Below are 20,369 nucleotides of genomic sequence, written 5' to 3' on the forward strand. Positions count from 1 at the left end.
ATTTTAGTCTTTGTTTCATGTATGATTGATAAAATACGGGAATAACTAGACTTTCAAGCAAGGACATAACTTTTTGACAGAGACCTCATAACTTGGTCAACTATGGAAATAAAGAGGTTGAACTTATTATTTCTAGGAATCTTAATGTTCCTTAGCTCTGCTAATGTTAGGATTCTTTAATTCTCATTCTAAATTGCTTCTTGACTATGAATTCTTTTTGCATCAATATACTAAAAGAATATCTAAAGATCATGCAATTAATATATCTTAAAACACCATGTACAAGTTATCTCATATTACCTGAAGTCAAACACTGACTTTGGATACTGACTTTCCTGAGTTTAAAAAAGCTTATGAACATAGCAATATTTTTCTTACTGGCAGTTAGAAACAATTATCCTAGCTGGTTTGAACGTCACTTCCTAAGTGTTGCTTTCACAATTAATACTATAAAATGTTGAGGATAGGAGCCACATTGATTTATTTAATTTCTCACAAGGTTAAATATGAACAGTAATGTACTGTTTAACAATGGGATACATTATATGAAACATCATTAAGCAATTTCATCACTGGACGAACATCTCAGAGTATACTTACACAAATTAAAGACTATATCACCACTATAATCTTACAGGACCGCTGTTATGTATGGAGTCTATTTGTTATAGTTTGGATTTGGAATGTTTCCCGAAGGTTCATGTGAAGGCTAGGTTCATAGCTGGTGGCACTACAGGGTAGTAGGGTCTACTTGGAGGAGGGACACTAGGGACATGCCCTTGAAGGGTATATTGGGACCCAGGTCTCTTCCTCTGTTGTTGCTCCCTGGCAGTCATGAGGTGAGCAGCATTCCTTTACCACAAGCTTCTGCCATGACGTTCTGACTCACCAAGGGCCCATACAATGTGGCCAAGCAACAATGGACGGAAAACTCTGAAAATATGAGCCAAAACAAACCCTCCCTCCTTTAACTTAATTTTCTCAGGTATTCTATCACAGTGATGGAAGCTGGCTAACTCACCCCTGTTGACAGAAGCATCACTATGTGGGGCATGACTGCATTTATTTGAGAACTAAATATAACTAACAGTGTATCTTTCTAAAAAAATTTGTTAAACTCTGCTGCTTTGGTGATACAAAGTTATCACTTCAGTGAATCTGTAAAATGGTCCTTCTCTTCGATGCTCACAGAGTTCCTTCTGGAAGCAAGGCTTATGTTTATGCTATGAAGCAAACAATAAGGAGTAGGACATACCTAGTGTATTATAACACTGTAAATAGACAATACAGAATCTGTCAGAGGAAAACTGGGATTGTGGAAGAAAGTAAAAATGTAGATGGAAACAATTACAAAAGGATAATGATTTCAAATTCACATGTTAGGAACGTTCATGTTGAATCACAATGTGCTGTTCTTCTAGCAACTTACCTCCAGCTGATGCAGCAGAGCTTTTCCTTTTTTATTTATTTCTACCATCAATGTAAAGATAGCAACTTTGATATCCTGCTCCACCTGCTTTTGGTTTTGATTTACTTCAATTATTCTGAAAATTAAATGAAGGAAAAAAATCTAAAACTTAAGGCAGATTTGTTTTACAATATTTAAAATTGATATTTTAATGTGTAAATTAGACTAAAATATTTTCAGCTCATTGAAGATCCATTTCTGGGTCCTTCTGTTTATTTATTTTTATTTAAGTATTTATTTTTTGGTACTTGGGATTGAACCCAGGGGTGCTTTACCACTGAGCTACATCCCCAACCTTTTTGTTTTTAATTTTGAGGCAGGGTCTTGCTAAGTTGCTGGGGCTCTTGCTAAGTTGCCAAGGCTGGTCTCAAACTTGCTATCCTCCTGCTTAAGCCTCCAAAGTCGCTGGGATTACAGGCAGGTGCCACCATGCCCAGCGGAGTCCTTCCACTAAAAATCAACTGTCTTGAAGATGACAATGAAATAATAATTGTGAAAGATACAAATCATTCAATTCAATCTTAAAAGCAAAACATAAAAAAAAAAAAAAAAGGAAGAGAATGAGTACATTTTAGAAAATGGGGTTGTCTGGAAAGATTATGACACCCAGGAAAATCAATACTCTACTTAAAAGGATGGGGTGGAGTGTTGGGTTGTATGTAGCTCAATGGTAGAGCACTTATCTAATATATGTGAGGCACTGGGTTCAATACCCAGCACCACATAAAACTAAAGATATAAAAAAACAAAATAAAGGTATTATGTCCATTTACAATTTAAAAATATTAAAAAAAAAGGATAGGGTGAGGGGAGTGGACTAAAACTAGGATTTATAAACATGATAAAGAAACTATAACTGAACTAGTTCTGTCATGTTCACTGAAACTAATAGGTAGAAAAGTATAAATATGATACTCTGATCTTAGGCTTCTGAACTGCTTAAGTATTCATTATACCTGAATAGAAGCAAAAAAAAAAAAAAAAAAAAAAACTTTGCTACTTCTAACACATTTATCTTGAAATAAATAGTGTTTCATCAACCAAATACTTTTCTTCCTTTGATTTGAAAATGGGAATGTGATCTCAGAGAGATGGAATGAATATAAAGAAAATATACATTGCACCACACCAGAATATCTTATAAAAGTAGAAAAAAACAATAAATCAAATATTGAACTTTATGAAATTAAATAAAAGCTTCATTCCTCCTGCCTGTTTCTCCCATAATACACCTCAAATTTTAAAACCAAATTGTCAGAAATTTTTTTCTCTGTTGAACATTTTTCAAGATAAATTGTTTAACATCAATATAGCTATAGGATCAAGAAAACTAGATAACCCTATGAAGCAACCAATCTCAAAAAAACTCATTTTAATCTTCCTTATGGTAGAATGAATAAATAAGGGGAAAACAAAGCCATGTTTGCAAACACATAAAAATAATTTAATATTAAAATTAGTACAATAATTTAATCCTTCTATAATCAGGCCATAAATAAATGCAAATAAATAGTACCTTACTAATGAAGATTCTTTAATTTTTACAATTCAGAAAGCAACATCTTGACATATAAGAATGCTATTATTTTGTTAAAAAACAGAATTGCATAAATCACTAAAAAAGAAAACAAATAAAAATGCATTTGAAGAACTCACATTACCTGATTTCATGACATTATAAAATGAAAGTTGAGTATTGGCAAAAAAAAAAAAAAAAGAAAGAAAGAAAGCAAGAAAGAAAAACACAATGGAACAGAGCACAGTTAGGGAATAATCCCACACTTAGATGGTTAACTGACTTTCCACAAAGGTGCCAAGGCAAGTCGATAGAGATAGGGTAGCCTTTTCAACAAATGTTGTTGGAAGAAATGGACCACCACGTTTTTTTTTTTTTTTTTTAAAAAAAGGTATCCTGACCCATAGCTCATAACATATACACAGTGTAAGAGTAAGAAAAAAGTCAAAGGGTAAATCATAGTAAGGGTAAATCTTTTACTAAAAAGTTAATTATTTTGTAATTACTCCTTTTTGCCACTAGATGGTAGAAATGTTTATAATTATTTCCCCTGGTTGATTCAGTAAATGTTCATTATAAATTTTCAGTTACTCGGAATCCAAAATTTAAAAACCTACCAATATTCTATTTGGTGAAATATTGGCCTGATAAGAATAGTATATTCTAAAGTCCTTATAGAAATAAGAAATACTTTTTGGTTAACTAGAGTTGTTACATGAAGAAAGAAAGGTAAAAGAAAAAAAAAGCTGATAAAGAGAAGTAAGAAAAACTAAAAAAGACTCAAAATATAAAACAACTGTCATACAATATATAATAATTATGTAATAATAATACTGGAACATCAAGTAAAGATTAAGTCATGTTTAAGAATCTCTTTTAAAGAAATCTGGTAATACAATAAATTACCTAAAAAAAAAAATTTCCAAATGCTCCACCCTTAGCTATGTTCCAAAATGATGAGAATGACAGAAAATGATGATTAGCCTTGAGCAAGATGAACCCCAAAGGCTGACACAATTTTCCCAGTGAACAACATTGAAAGCCCCTGCCAGGCCTCTTTTGTTCGGGTTTTTGCATTTGGCATTTCTTGACCTATTTAGGCAGTGGCATGTTACTTCTGTATATGAAACAACAAAAGAAAGAGGACATGGGATTTCATAGGTATGTTAAAGTGTTAATTAAATGTCAGTACGTGCCCTACATGGGATCAAAAAAAAGTGGTGAGATACATCCCTTTCTTCCAAAGATGTTAGTGGTTTGCTCCCCAATTAATAAATTCTGAGATGGAAGCCTTTGGACAGTTGATTTCCTTTTGTGGAGGACAAAAGACATAATAAGTAATAACTAGAAACTATTTGTACATTACAGCAAAGAATAAAAGGTATGTTTAACAGTTTAACAATCCCTGTCTCCTGGTGTCCTAAAATTTCTATCTCCTTCCAATTAAAAGATCACAGCCCAGGGAGGCATCTTGAATTTTCCTTAAAATAGCAATTAAGTACATAATCAACTGTTTAAATATTTTTATAAGGCACAAATGGTTGATTTTGTTTTTTAATCTTGGCATATCTTTAAAATTGGAAAATACCAAATAATTATAAATTATTAATACCTAACAGTTGAGTTATTATTACTTATTTTTGTTATCATATTAGTTTAAAAAAGTTCATAGCTCAAAAAAATGGTTTCTAACCCAAAGTTTTCAAAAAAAACCTGAGTCATCTGATAGCTTACTAATTGCTTCACAATGAGTTAAGAAAAATATTCTCTTTTAAATGTGAATACATTTAACATATAAAAATGATTTATGATAATACCATAAGTGCAAATTTACCTGTTTTGGATCTGATTTCCTGTATATTTAATGTATTTTGTTTTTTCCATCAGTTTGGTGATTAGTGTATCTATGATCACTTTCTGATTTTGAAAAGCTTCTTCTATAAATTGATATCTGAAGAAATAAGTAAATAGGCAAATTATTTCAAACAAATATCTGTATAAAATGAGGGGAAGTCCAAATGTAAAAAAAAAAAAAAGTGATTTAAAAATAAGATTATAAAAGATATATAAATAATACTCTTTAAAAAATACAAAATACAATCCTATAAGGCAGGTTTTCTCTTCCTCTCAAATTATTCCTCTAGATAATGTATATGGACATTATTAAAATTATTTAAGTTAAAGAAAGACATTCATCCCTAATAGTTTTAGAGGCTTACAGATCTCATCGGGTAGATCTGGCAAAAAGAGATTTATTAACATTAACTATTTCATAATTTAACAATTCTGAAAGTTTCCCTCTAATGATGAATTTAGCTATAAAACTTAAGGCTTGGTTGATATATACTATTTTTCACTATCATTCAGATAAAAATATTTTCTAATATTCATTAGAATTTCTTTGGTGATTTAGTTAATTATTAATGGTTTATTTTGAAGTAATTCCAAAATGAAATATGTAAGAGTACAGAAATCTCACATATACCTTCACAAAGATGTATCCATTTTTCAAATTTTGCCCTTTAGCCACTTAATTCAGTGTGCATTTCCTAAAAACAAGGATGTTCTCTTATCTAATAAGAGTAGTTATTAAATTCAAGAAAACAATGTTGGTATGTTATCTACCCTACAGACTATATCCCAATTATGCCATTTGTCTGAATGTCTTCTAGATCTTTTTTGTCTCTAGTTTAGCATACACTCCAGGATCATTCATCAGTACATTTAATTTTCATGTTCCATTTCTTCATTTCCAAATGTACAACATTCTTCTCTTCTATTGTTTTCTAGATTAATTCTATTGGGTTATACAAATTATTTTGCAGGATTTCAATCCTTTGAAATATAATACTTTGCTTGGTAATATGGTCAATTAAAATTTTTCTTCGTATGCTTGAAAAGAATGTGCATTACTGAAGTAAAATTTTCATAATCTCAATAGCTTCATGTGCTAATTCTGTTATTTGAATCTTACTGACATGTTCTTTATTGATTTTTCGTCTTATTTTGTTAATTATGTTTACCATACTTTGTAAAGTATATTAAAATTTTCTACTCTGTGGACTTACTAGTTTAAAGTTCTGCAATTTTAAGTTTATGATGCATATAAACTTAGAGCTCTTCTATCTTTTAAATTAAGACTTTTACCTTCATAAAGCTTCCCTTTTAATCTAAAATAATATATTTTTTCTGCTACATCAGTTTGCCTTTGGTTAGTATCTGTATGACACATCTTTTCCCACCAAAATTTTTGTTTACTCAGATTTAGATATTTCTTATAAGAAGCATACAGCAGGAGCATTTGAGGATGTAGCTCATTAAGGCCCTGGGTTTGACCCACAGTACCACAACAAACAAAGAAAATAGCAGATTTTTCTATTTTGTTTCTTATCTAAACTAAAACTGTTTTGTAATTTGGAACACTTTGTGCATTAAGATTTGATATAATTATGAATGTATTTTGCACATGTATCAATTATCAAGAATGTATTTGAGTCCACTTATTCTTTGTTGCTTTGTCTTACTTTGGTAGCCTAGTTTATACTGGTGAACTATTCCATAACCCTGGGCCCTTTGACACATTTTTACTATTCTTCTAGTGACTATCCTAGACATTACAAAATGTAGATTGAAACTTAACATCATTGAATATTAATCTGTACTTTTTATATTTTTCCTAGACTCCATGTCTCTTAACATGTCTGCCATGCAACACATGAAACACACATATACCATAAACTAAGATGTTGTTTCCTAAGTCAATATTCATTTAGTTTTACTCATACCTATTACTTTTTTATTCCTTCATGCATCTCTTACTGTTATTCATTTACCTAAAGGGGTACTTTAGTGAAGGTTTACCAGAGATGCATTCCCTCGGTGTATTTTGTAAGAAAATCTTTCACTCATTTTAATTTTTTAACAATATGCACACTGGGTATAGAACTTTAGATTTGCAGTTATTCTTTCTGTCCTTTAAAAATGTTATTTTCTTAATAATCCTGGTTGGGTAGTGTAGAACTTCTTGAATATGAGCTAGATGTCTTTCATCAATATTTGTAAGTTCCCAGCCATTACATTATTTTTCAAATATTGCTTCCTTCCCAGTCTTTTCTTTCCTTCTTCGACTGCAATTACATCCATGTTGAAAACTTCTTTATCTTTCTTGTCCATCTCTTCTATGTTTCATTCTTTTGTTTACCATGCTTCATTCTGGATATTTTCTTAACTTTTTTTAGTTCAAAAATTTTCATTTCCCACTCTGTCAAATCTGCTATTCAAATCTTCTATTGAAGTAAATTTCAGTCACTGTAGCTTTCTGTTCTATACTTTCCATTTCATTCTCTTTATAGTTTTTTTTAAAAATACCCCATCCAAACTTTCCATTTTGTCTTTTACAACCTTGAATATATGAAGCAGAACTGTGGGTCTTTTTATTCTGTTATATCTACTAGGTTTCATTTACAACGTCCAATCCAACATACTTGGTTATTTCTAATTGCATACTGAATACCATTTTACAAAATTCACTACCAAATAACTTTGAAGCCTAGAATATTTTCCTTCTCTAGGGAGGACTCACATTTGATTCTGCCAGGTGCTTTGAGACATCACAATACAATTTCACATTAACTAGCTAATTGATCATTACTATAAGGGTTCCAACTCAAGGCAAGAGGAACTACTCCTTATGAACCTGAACTTGAATCCCTCAATTCTCAGTCCCAGGAGCATATTAAAATTAGTCCTCAATCGCTAGGCAAATGTCTCAAGAGGGAAAAAAAAGTTCCTGCCATTCTCTGCTCCAATTCCAACCAAATTCTTATCCATTAATCCTTTCTTTTTTTTTTTTTTTTTTTGGTACCAGGGATTGAACTCAGGGGCACTCGGTCACTGAGCCACATCCCCAGCCCTACTTTGTATTTTATTTAGAGATGATCTCACCAAGTTGCTTAGTGCATCACTTTTGCTGAGGCTGGCTTTGAACTTACGATCCTCCTGCCTCAGCCTCCCAAGTCACTGGATTACACTGCACCTGGCCCAATAGTTTACTACTTGATTATCTCTGAAATGTCACAGATAATTTCTGGATTTTGTCCAGCTTTTCTATTGTTCTTCATTGGTATACTTGCTTCAAATTATCTAGTCTTCCATTATGGGAAATCTAGACTATTAGAAGCAATTATACATGTATCAACCAATCTGAATGTTACTGTCCTAATCAGTGGTTGCTAAATCAAGTGCCTGTGGAACTTAGATGTAAAAGTAAGCTATAATGAACCAGAAATGGTTTCTCAGGGTGATTCTGTAGTATGGGACATTTGGTAATGTCTAGAGACATTTTTAAATTGTCTAACTAGGGAAGGGTGTGGGGTGCAGTGGCAACCAATTGTTAGAGGTCAAGGATGCTTGCTGCTAAACCCCATATCATGCACAACATTCCCCCAAACAAAGAATCATCTAGCTCAAAATGCCAATAAAGCTAAAGTAGATAAGCTCTGGTACAGGCCAGTATATCACTGGCAAACAACATTATTTGCAGTCTACCATTTAGCTGAGGTGGTAGCAGTACTCAAGTCTAACAGAACTTTATTATAAATCTGTTCATAACGAATGGTGCTGGTACCTATGCTCCTTGTGTTCTAGCAGCTGACAGTCCCGACATGTCAGTTTGTCACATGTTTCACAATAAAGCTTCAACTGCTCCTTTTTATGAAAAGGACAAAACACTGGTCGTTGGCTGGTCACGCCCACTGCCTCTGCAGAAATCATGGAAAGCAAAGAGGAAAAAAATTAACATAACTGCATACTACATACTAAATTGTTCACTTAAACTCAAATCTACTGATATAAGAACCACAAATAACTTTTATCTATACTTTAACTACTGCTAGGTATTAAAATATTAAATATTTTCAGCATTTCTAAAGAAAAGGTAAATGAGCTTTTCATTTTCTACAATAGTTCACAGTAATTCCATAGTAAATGAAAGAGCTAAGTTGTATAGATAAAAAGACGCTTTTTCTATGCCGAATGTGAAAGGATATTTTTAAAAATGTGATTTTTTTTTAATAAAATAAAAAATACGCTGGGCATGGTGGTGCACACCTATAATCCCAGCTCCTTGGAAGACTGGGGCAGCAGGAGGATTGCATACCCAGCATGGTGAGATCTTGTCTCAAAATAAAAACAAAAAGGACTGGAGATGGAGCTCACTGTTAGAGCAGCCCTGGTTCAATTTCCAGTACTCCTTCCCCACCCCCCCAAAAAAAGGCAGGGGTGGGGGTATAAGATTTAGTGACATTACTCATATTGTCTTGTAAGATGCTTTCTCTCTCAAATTCTTAGATACTTTTCTGTGTTAGTAAACAAGAATGAGGAGGTAGATGTATTTATTAATTGTATAATATTCCATCAAATGGGCAAACCACATGCTAGTGGAAGGTTCTCATTTCTCAATATGGTACGAAAATGCTGAAACCCTAAACATATAAAGCAATAAATCACTTGGCTGTTTCCATAAAATAAATTACTAGTGGCAAAATTGTTAGGTCAAAGGGTAATTTTATATAGAAATAACTATATGGCCCTCCAAAAATAGTACCAATTTATACAGAGAGGGTATTCTCTATATTTTTATGGTGTAGGGGGAATTATAGGGGGGATTCTCCATATGTTTAAATTGTGCCAATAAATGAGGGAGGGAGAGAGAGAAATGTCACCAAATTAACATTAGACATACTTTTAAGGTTTCTATTTTTTACTTAAACCTTTGATTCACTTAAAATTTATTTTAATATAATTCTAAATCCTTACAAAACCCTTATGTGTATACTAGCAAAGAGAATGAATTGAAAGATTCACATTTTCATGATCATAATCCAATAAAACAAGTTAAAAAGAGAAACTAATAAAACGCAAACACTAGGAAAATTAATTTTGTTCTTTTAAAGAATTCTTGGGTTCATAATAATCACAATGTTCAGCAACTTATTTTTGTACTTAACATACATCATGGTCACTTACAGATATGCCAAAGTAGAAAACAAGCAAACACAAAAATTCATGTATCTCTAATTGCTTGGTAACCATAAACGCAGAATATCTTTAAAATAGCAGAAATCAAAGTGGTTAAGTATAACTCAAACTTTAAGCACTTGTATTTCTAAGTAAGCAAAGAAAAACAAGGGCCAAGTTAGTCCTAGAATTTAAAATAAAACTGAGGTCACCTAAGAGAATTGTGATTTATTAACTAAAAAATATAAAACAGGTTAATTAGATAAAATATAATCAGCCAGATGTGGTGGGGCACACCTGTAATTTTAGTGGTTCAGGAGGATGAGGCAGGAGGATCATGAGTTCAAAGCCAGTCTCAGCAACTTAGTGAGGTCCTGAATAACTGAATGAGACTCTGTCTCAAAATAAAACATAAAAAGGGCTGAGGATGTGGCTCAGTGGTTAAGTGCCCCTGGGTTCAATTCCCAATACCATTAAAAAAAAATGTAAAGACACAAGATGAAATGGAATTAATTCCAACAATGCAAAAATGGCATAATATTAGTAATTTGAATATCCTCATAGTTCCCTGCTTCCTTCTCCTTGATGTTCATGCACTTGCACTTTAAATGTATATAGGATAATCATGCATCTTTGCTTTATTTGGGACAACCAATGGTTTATGTCTACTGTCCAGAAATAATTATTTATAGTGCCTTTTTCTTATTTAGACTGCAAATACATCATCCACCTATAGATTCCTATATTTACTGAAGAGTTTGGATCCTGACTCAGTTATCCTCTTAGTCTTAAGTCTCATCATCATCATCCTGGAAGACTTGGAAATTCAAATGAATTATCATATAAGACAAGTCAGAGACTACTTTCCACCTTCTTCTTTCCTTTTTTTTTTTTTTTGTGGTATTTGGGAACAAATACACGAGCACTGTACCACTGAACTACATACCTAGCTCTTTTGATATTTTATTCTGAGACAGGGTCTCCCTAAGTTGTGGAGGCTGGCCTCAAACTTGCAATCCTCCCACATCAGTCTCCTGAGTAGCTGGGATCACAGGTGTATATCACCATGTGCAGCCTTCTAATTCTTAGTTACAACTCTTACTGCATCTCAATGGCCAGTCCCTAATCAACTATCAACTAACACTCTCTATTTCCTTATTTATCCAGTTAAAATGTAAAAATCCTTCAAAACATCATTACAATGCATCTCTTACACTGTCCAGTTAAAGCCCAACCCTACATATGTCCAACTCTTCTCTATACCCACACCCAAACTATTGAAACCTGCTGGAGGAATTTTTATGGCCCACACTTCAAATATAACCTTGACACCATGAAGAAAATCTTATGTTTCCATAGGTATGACTCTTTCAATAGGAGTTACATGGTCTCTAACCTAAATCCCCAATCTGAGGTTAGTAATCCTTTCACATATTCCAATAGCATATAGCAGGCCAAACTACAATTTTTTCTTTCTATAGTCGTTATTATACTATAAAGTTCTGAAGTGCAGGAAATATCTGTATTCTTGCATTTTCATTTCTAGTATTCCCAAAATTCAGAGTAGGCATGCAAATTTGCACTAGTTCACTCAAAGAATAAAAAACAGCAAAACAAATTTTAAATAGAAATACAGTAATGAGTCATAAAAAAGGAATTAAGTTCTGAGACATACTATGAAATGTATGAACCCTTAAAATATGTTAAGTGAAGTAAGCCAGATACCAAAGGAAATAGCCAGTGGTTATGGTAGCACAGCATTGTAAATGCAGGTGATGTCACTGGATTGTATACTTAAAAATAGTTAAAAAGACAAATTTTATGTTACACATGTTTTACTAAGATAAAACATCTGTTTTAGTGGATGTTACTTTAAAAGTTTATAACACATAAAAACTTAAAAACCATAATTACATAAAAATCAAAGCTTCTTTGGTTATCTATGTGTCATGCAAATATCACAAAGCAGGTTTACTACAAAATCATCAGAAGCAAGAGAGTCATAAAATGTTTAGATTCACTCCTTGTCACTTAGAGATAAGGGAATACAAAAAAGCAACTTTTTTTTTTTTTTTCACTTGCTCCATATTCACACCAGATAATTACAGTAGCAGGAGGGTTGGAAGTGTGAATGTGAGAAAGAAGGATTCCATAACTAATTCATACCTACCAACATTCAAAAGTAATCCAATTTCAATTACAATATTGACTTTTTTATATTAAAAAGTAAGAGCACATTTAATGCTTATGAATGTATCAAAATAATTTATCATAAGGAAGTATGTTGGGAGAGATAGGGAATGAATGAATGAATGAATGAATGAACAAATGAATTAACAGAACTAATTTATTACCTGGAGATACTTCCTCTTTCTGTCTGACAGTGTGGTCTTTCGTGAACTTCACCCTTTGGTGAGCTCTAATACATGTCTTGCAGAGCCATTCAACACACTCTACACAAAACCCATTAGCTTCTGCATTGTCCTCACAGCTTGTACACACCTGATGACAAAGCAAGCATTCACATAAATTTTTGAGAAAAATGAAAAGTTGCTCATCTACTAGTCATACATAAATAACATACCAGTCATATTAGACTCAGTTTTTTCCCTTTCAGTTTGTTCTTTTTAGTTATACATGACAGTAGAATGTATCTTGACATGTCAACATACATGGAATATAACTTCCCTTTCTGTGGTTGTACATAATGTAGAGTTACAGTGGCAGTGTATTCATATGTGAACACAGGAAAAGTTTATCCTATTCATTTTACTGTCTTTCCCATTCCCCATAGTGCTTGTAAATTTAATTGACATTATGTATTAAATTACATGCATATGTAATGGAGATATTAAGCATAGGTAAGAATTATTATATTTTCTCCTTAGTTCAATATACTAAATATTCCAGGTACTGTACTAGGTGTTGAACATAGAATGATTAGGAAAAGCAAATGCAGTCCCTGCCATTATGATACCTACAGTCTCAAAGGTTAGAACTCAGCTCCCCCTACTTACTAGCTGTGTGCTCATGGGCAGAATATAGTACCTATTTCTAAAATGAGGGTAATAACAGATTTTACTGAGTAGCTGTAAAGATTACAAGTATGTCTGGGAAGCAAACACATATTGTTGAAATAATCATACAAATAAATAACTATTTAAAGTGTTATAAAGGAAATATGTGAGAAATTATAACAGCATATGATGGAGAAACTGTTCTCATTGTAGTGGGTTTGGATGTCTGGAGAAAGCAACAGGAAGAACTACCCAGAGAAAGTTTTTCCTTAAAAAAATCCTATTACACCAAGATACGAAAGTTGAGTTGACAACTACTGGATGAAAAATCTTCTTGGAAGACAGAAGAATATGAACAAGAAGAGTATAGCAAATTCAAAGAACTGAAGAAAGAAAGTATGAAATGCTGTGATGTGGAGAACAGACTAAAAAGGGGGCAAGTATTTCTGCATAAAAACAAAGTAGAAGGTTTTGCAGTGGTATAGGTGAGGGCTGGTAGGAAACTGAGATGAGAAGAGAATGGGTGTGAGAGAGAGTTAGGAAGTAAAACTAGTTTGGATGATGCATCGGGTATGTGAGGTAAAGAAGAGATAGCATTTATGTTTCTACGGTTACTTGTGTAGCTGTAGATGGTGGCACCAATCTCTGGGTATGGATATTAAAGTCAGACAACATATAAGCAGTTCTCATTATCTTATTTGTGGTTTGGAAGAAAACATATTTTTCCTTCACCCAGGGGTTGAAAAATTCCAAATACCTATACATCAAAATCTCAGCTCTTATCATCTTTAAATTTCTAGCATTATTTGACACCATGAATGCCTACTTGTTAGAAATCAAGTGATTTTTAAATGACTTTGGATTAATACCTACCAATCCTCTTTTCTCCCTGAATGCCCCTCTAGATCCCATCTACCACTGGTTTCCCTCTGATTCTGTAGATTAGTCTTTAATTTACAGACTGATCTCACCTACTTATCTTCAACTACCACTCCACAAAGATGTCACCTAAAATACAGTCTCCAGGATAGGATACAAAAATGAATGTGTATATATACTGATCAGAAGAGATTTCTTATGCATGAAGTAAAATTTTTAAAAAGTAGGAAGAGTATGTAAATATTTATATTTATGAAAGATACAATAAAGTGGATAATTTGTTTAAAAATTAAAGACTGGGCACAGTGGTGAATACCTGTGATCCTAGCAGCTCGGGAGGCTGAGGCAGGAGGATAGAGTTTTCAAAGCCAGCTTCAACAAAGTGAGGTGCTAAGCAACTCAGTGAGACCCTGTCTCTAAATAAAATACAAAGTAGGGCCGGGGATATGGCTCAGTGGTCGAGTGCCCCTGAGTTCAATCCTTAGTACACTCCTCCCCAAAATATCACATGGTATTAAAAACAGAAGGATAAAAGAATTAACCAGTTACCTCTAAGTTAGGGAAGAAATATGGTAGATAAGACAGGGAGAGAAGATCTGTGAAAATACCCTGTTTTTTAGATTTTATTGTGGAAGTATATGAATATTTTATATGTAGTTATGCAAATACAAATTTTAAAACTTAAGTCTCTAACCATCAAACCCAAACAAAACAAAATGAAGGTGCCTATAAAGTGGATATGGCTTACCACACAGGGGAAAAATTTTTTTTGTTGCATGTAACTTTAAAACATGATGGTTTGAGCCAGGAGCACTGGTGCATGACTGTAATCCCAGCAACTCAGGAGACACATACAGGAGGAGCCTAAGTTGGAGGATAACCTCAACAACTAGTAAGACCCTGTTTCAAAATAAAAAAGGTCTGGAGATGTAGCTCAGTGAGAAAGTGCCCCTGGGTTAAAACCCCAGTGCAAAAAAAAAAAAAAAAAAAATTGATTGAATACCTTCTAGTGCATATATGTACCATTGTTCTTGCTTTCAATTTTGCTGCACTCAACAATTTCCTTTAGGTTTCAACTCTATTCTTCCATATACTTTTTTTTTTTTTAATTTTTAAAGTTTTACATGGACACAATACACACTTTATTTTTATTTTTTTTTAATGTGGTGCTGAGGTTCAAACCCAGTGCCTCACATGCGCTAGGTGAGCACTCTACACTCAACCACAACCCCAGCCTTCTTCCATCTACTCTTATTCCGCTATGTTTATGTGTTGCAGTTGGTTTCATTTTAGATTCTAACAATTGGTGGTCTGCAAGGAAACTGCAATGTCAGAAGAGACTTGAGGCTTGCTTGTGATTTCTGTGGAGCATCACTCCAGACAATGTTACTTCCCCCGAGGAGCAGCAGGTCCTTCTTATAGAATAGTCAACTCTAGTTTGAAGATTTCCCAATACTGGTAGAACCAGTTTTTTAAAAATTTTTTAATTTATTTTTTAGTTGTACTTGGACACAATAGCTTTATTTTATTTTATTTCACTTTATTTTTATGTGGTGCTGAGGATTGAACCCAGCGTTTCACACATGCTAGGCAAGTACTCTAGCACTGAGTCACAACTCCAGCCCTAGAAGCAGTTTTTTTTTTTTTTTTTTTTTTTTTGCGACCAGCACCAAGGACTGAGAGGTCTGAGTTCCAAGTTGAACACTCAGACCCCAGCACCAGCCATGCTCAAATGTCTGAGAAGTTCCACAAACTCCTTCCTCTAAGTTTCTAACGTTAAATAATGGCAGGCATCCTTTGCTTTTGTTTCCTCAGTTGCTTCCCAAAAGTTGCACCTCAGTGATACTTTAAGAATTTTCTTTTGATCTTTTCAGAAACCAACTTTACAGTTAGTTAATAATTCTTTAAGAATTAAAATAGTTTCTTATTGCACCAAGACAAATATAATATACAGTGGATATTTATTTCTCCTGGAGAAAATAATTATGGTCAATTTAATAAAGAACCAAGGTTTCCAGTACAAAAGAGATACACATATAAAACCAAAAAAGTAAAACACTATTAATTCTAAATTTGACTTAGAAATGTCAATAAATACTTACATTGTCTGTCTTTCTAATAAAAAGACTTTGTTAGATTATATTCATGAAAGGGCTAGAAAACTGACTAACCCAATAGTGATGGGCACTCATAGGACCCATACTGTGGTCTTCAAAACCAGTTCCATTCCCCCCACGCTTTGAGAGCTGGGGGCTGAACCCAGGACCCCAAGCACGCTAAGCATACGCTGTGCCATTGAGCTATACCCCCAACCCATTTCCGTTCTTTCTTGAAAGTTGATTTCACAATAATTAGAAAGTTCCCCTGAAGGAAGCACTATTTTGGCCTTTAATAAAAGTTCATATTAAGGAAGAATTGTAGATACTTTTGAAACAACAAAAAGAATTTTACTTTGTGGCGTTTGGGATAGAACTCAAGGTCTTGCACATGCTAGGCAAAAGGTCTATGTGCTACATGCCCAGTACAAAAATAATTTTAATTAGTAATGGCTATGCTCATTTATAAAGTGACCCTATATATTCCAGTAGTACCCCTGAGAAACAAAAAGCTGAAAATGAAAGAAAGAGCACAGAACATAGGCATGTGCACCATACAATTTTCTGATAAAAACAGCTGATAATCATTTTTCCCTGACCAAATTTAGTCTCTTCCCAGATCTTCTATTACAAATGAAGGGAACTGCCTAGAGGAATCACTGATTAATCATGATCCACAAGTAGACAAATATGCTATACTTAGTACATACTATGGGATTCATCTCAGTAGAGCTAACCCTAGCTACAGTATCAAGCGCCACGCCTAGGGACCTGACGTCCAGATTTACGGGGCCAATAGAAATGTTCTATGCATGGGTTATGAAAGTAGGAAAGAAAAGAAAGATACCATTGTATTTCCAAATACAACACCTGAGACAATACTACCAAATGAGGCTTTCAGAGTAATACCATGTAAAAAGACAACTTTCCTAAAAATGTAGACTCCTCACTAATCAAAGACATGATGTATTTCATATGTATCATTAAAACAGAAAAAAGTAAAAAAAGGAGGTTGAAATTAAAATCTGTCAGTATATACTTAAGCACTAAGAAATGCAATAATGTCAAAAATAGAATAATGTTTTTCTCTGGAGAGGATGGGGAATACAGGGATGTAAGCAGGGGCGTTTGTACTGGTACTCCTTTATTTCCTAAATTGAACTATTCATTATTATTTATATACTTTTAAAAAACTATATAACTTCATAGATTAATGGTCAAAATTTGACTCCTCCAGCATTTTAGGTGCCTTATCAAAAGGTGGTAAAAGCTCAAAGTTCAAAAATTATCCACTTACCTGATTAGACTTTTCTACTGTACTGCTGGGAACCTCAGTAGTATCCTTGACAAAAAAATTATCTATGATGTGTCTCTCTGCACACTCTTGGCTGCAAACTGGGCATCGAATGACTCCAACTGGGAAGAACAGAATTAATTCTAGTTTTAATATAAATATAGTGAGTACTAAACAACATGTCTTATCTACAATGTGAATGGGTTCTTCTACAAAGTCCACTCATTTAGAATTCATGCCTGTTTAAGTTCATAAGCAATTCAATTTATGAACATTATAATTTTATTTACATATCATACTCGAAATGCATTAAATGGTGCTTAAATCTTCATAATTTTAAGTGACATGTCCTCTCCCAAAATAAAGATCCCCATTAGCTACTATTTTTACTGTTTTGCAATTTCCCTAGCAGTGGTGTTTAAACAGGGCTATATACAGAACCACATATATATATATATATATATTTTTTATTGTAAACAAATGGGATACATGTTGTTTCTCTGCCTGTACATGGCGTAAAGGCATACCATTTGTGTAATCATAAATTTACATAGGGTAATGTTGTTTGATTTATTCTGCCATTTTTTTCCCTTCTCCCCCACCCCTCCCACCCTTCCCCTCCCTCTATACAGTCCTTCCTTCCTCCATTCCTGCCCCCCTCCCTAAACCCAACTTCAACCCCAACACTAACCCCTCCCACCCCCCATTATGTGTCATCATCCACTTATTAGTGATATCATTCTTCCTTTGGTTTTTTGAGATTGGCTTATCTCACTTAGCATGATATTCTCCAGTTTCATCCATTTGCCTGCAAATGCCATAATTTTATCATTCTTTATGGCTGAGTAATATTCCATTGTATATATATATACCACATTTTTTTTAATCCATTCATCAATTGAAGGACATCTAGGTTGGTTCCACAATCTGGCTATTGTGAACTGAGCAGCTATGAACATTGATGTGGCTGTATCTCTGTAATATGCTGATTTTAAGTCCTTTGGGTATAGGCCAAGGAGGGGATAGCTGGGTCAAATGGTTCCAAGTTTTCTAAGGAGTCTCCATACTGCTTTCCAGAGTGGCTGCACTAATTTGCAGCCCCACCAGCAATGTATGAGTGTACCTTTCTCCCCACATCCTCGCCAACACCTGTTGTTGCTTGTATTCTTGATAATCGCCATTCTAATTGGGGTGAGATGGAATCTTAGGGTGGTTTTGATTTGCATTTCTCTTATTACTAGAGATGTTGAACATTTTTCCATATGTTTGTTGATTGCTTGTACATCTTCTTCTGTGAAGTGTCTATTCATTTCCTTAGCCCATTTGTCGACTGGATGATTTGCATTCTTGGTGTAGATTCTGGAGATTAGTGCTCTATCTGAAGTATGATTGGCAAAGATTTTCTCCCACTCTGTAGGCTCTTTCTTCGCATTGCTGATAGTTTCCTTTGCTGAGAGAAAACTTTTTAGTTTGAATCTATCCCAGTTATTAATTCTTGCTTTTATTTCTTGTGCTATGGGAGTCCTGTTGAGGAAGTCTGGTCCTAAGCCAACACGTTGAAGCTCTGGACCTACTTTTTCTTCTATAAGATGCAAGGTCTCTGGTCTGATTCCGAGATCATTAATCCATTTTGAGTTTAGTTTCATGCATGGTGAGAGATATGGGTTTAGTTTCATTCTGTTGCACATGGATTTCCAATTCTCCCAGCACCATTTATTTGTTGAAAAGGCTATCTTTTCTCCATTGCATATTTTGGGCCCCTTTGTCTAGTATGAGAAAATTGTATTTATTTGGGTTTGTGTCCATGTCCTCTATTCTGTACCATTGATCCACCTTTCTATTTTGGTACCAATACCATGCCGTTTTTGTTACTATTGCTTTGTAGTAGAGTTGAAGATCTGGTATTGCGATACCCCCTGTTTCACTCTTGAACCACATATATTTTTAAATGAACAAGGAACTGTGGTTCTTTCTAGACCTATGGAATCAGAGTTTCTGGGAGTGGAAGAAACACTATTCCGTTTCCCTTCAACAAAATGCAAATGGCAGCAAACTGATCACCTACCGCCAGTGGAGCACCAGCTGCCTGCTGTTGCCTGGAAGTTCTGTGTCACAGTACCTGCAGGTTTGACTACACTTGGCTGCCGCCATTTTGAGACAACAGCCAGGCACCGTAGGACCCCTGGCCAGACTGACTGAGCCCCGTCTCCAGGATCCCTCAGCCCGACCGATCACTCCCTGCCTCTGAGGCCCTCACATCGACTAACTGCTCCCTGCCGCCAGGACCCCCAGACCAACTGACTGCGCCCTATCACCGGGACCCCAGACCGACTGATTGTACCCAGCCTCCAGGATCCCAGAACCACACCAAACACACTGGACCTCCAGGACCCCTGCCTGACCAACAGCATCCCGCCTCCAGGACCTCCTGCTGAACACGGCCACACCCTGAGCTGCAGCTCCCCATTTGCCAACACATTTCGAAGCCAGAGTGGCCATCTTGGATAATCCTGGAAGCCGTAGCTCCGATCTTTGAGTGGGGCAAATCCCATCCTGTGATGCCTGCTGGAGGCTTGAAGCTCATTGTCAGGTACCTCTCTCATGCATCAGGTTACTGAACTCTGGGAGGTTTCATTACTATATGACTGTTATACTGTAGATTTTCTTTTTTCTCCTTATAGAAAAATTTAAGTTTTTATTTCTTTACTTTTCTTGCTCTCTTTTCCTTTACCTATTTCCTCAGAGTCTCTTTCTCCCTTTTTTGCATGCTAACATCCAATTTCTTTTGATTACACTCTCACCCTTTCTATTATCTAGAACTTCTGTATAATCTTTTCTTATCCCATTAATAGCCACATTCTACATCCCTCTGCATCCTCTTTGTCCTCCACTAGAAACGGCAGACTTTATTGCAAATCTGTTTGTTTGATTGAAGATAATATTTTAACTCATTCTGTTTATTATGACAATTTTGTTATTGTTCTCATAGGGGCTATTTGGTCTAGGATTGCATAGTGTCTGAATTGGGCACTGGTAATATTGATCTCCCCTTAAAAAAAGGGTTTTGGAAACCTATAGGGCC

The 20,369-nt window shown here is 34.5% G+C and overlaps 1 protein-coding gene across 2 annotated transcripts in view; it reads right to left on the minus strand.

Moving 5' to 3' along the window:
* Nucleotides 1–20,369, minus strand: part of Trim24 (tripartite motif containing 24) — a 112,900-nt gene that overhangs the window by 39,050 nt on the left and 53,481 nt on the right. For both annotated transcript variants that reach the window (XM_047560487.1, XM_047560486.1), the window contains exons 2-6: nucleotides 17,291–17,409; nucleotides 12,356–12,503; nucleotides 8,611–8,743; nucleotides 4,819–4,935; nucleotides 1,430–1,544 (exon numbers count right to left, since the gene is read on the minus strand). In XM_047560487.1, coding sequence (XP_047416443.1) covers nucleotides 1,430–1,544; nucleotides 4,819–4,935; nucleotides 8,611–8,743; nucleotides 12,356–12,503; nucleotides 17,291–17,409 — 632 coding nt within the window. The remainder of the gene's footprint in view (nucleotides 1–1,429; nucleotides 1,545–4,818; nucleotides 4,936–8,610; nucleotides 8,744–12,355; nucleotides 12,504–17,290; nucleotides 17,410–20,369) is intronic.

The sequence above is a fragment of the Sciurus carolinensis genome, chromosome 8 (assembly GCF_902686445.1).
Source record: "Sciurus carolinensis chromosome 8, mSciCar1.2, whole genome shotgun sequence".
In the NCBI taxonomy this organism is placed as follows: Eukaryota; Metazoa; Chordata; class Mammalia; order Rodentia; family Sciuridae; genus Sciurus; species Sciurus carolinensis.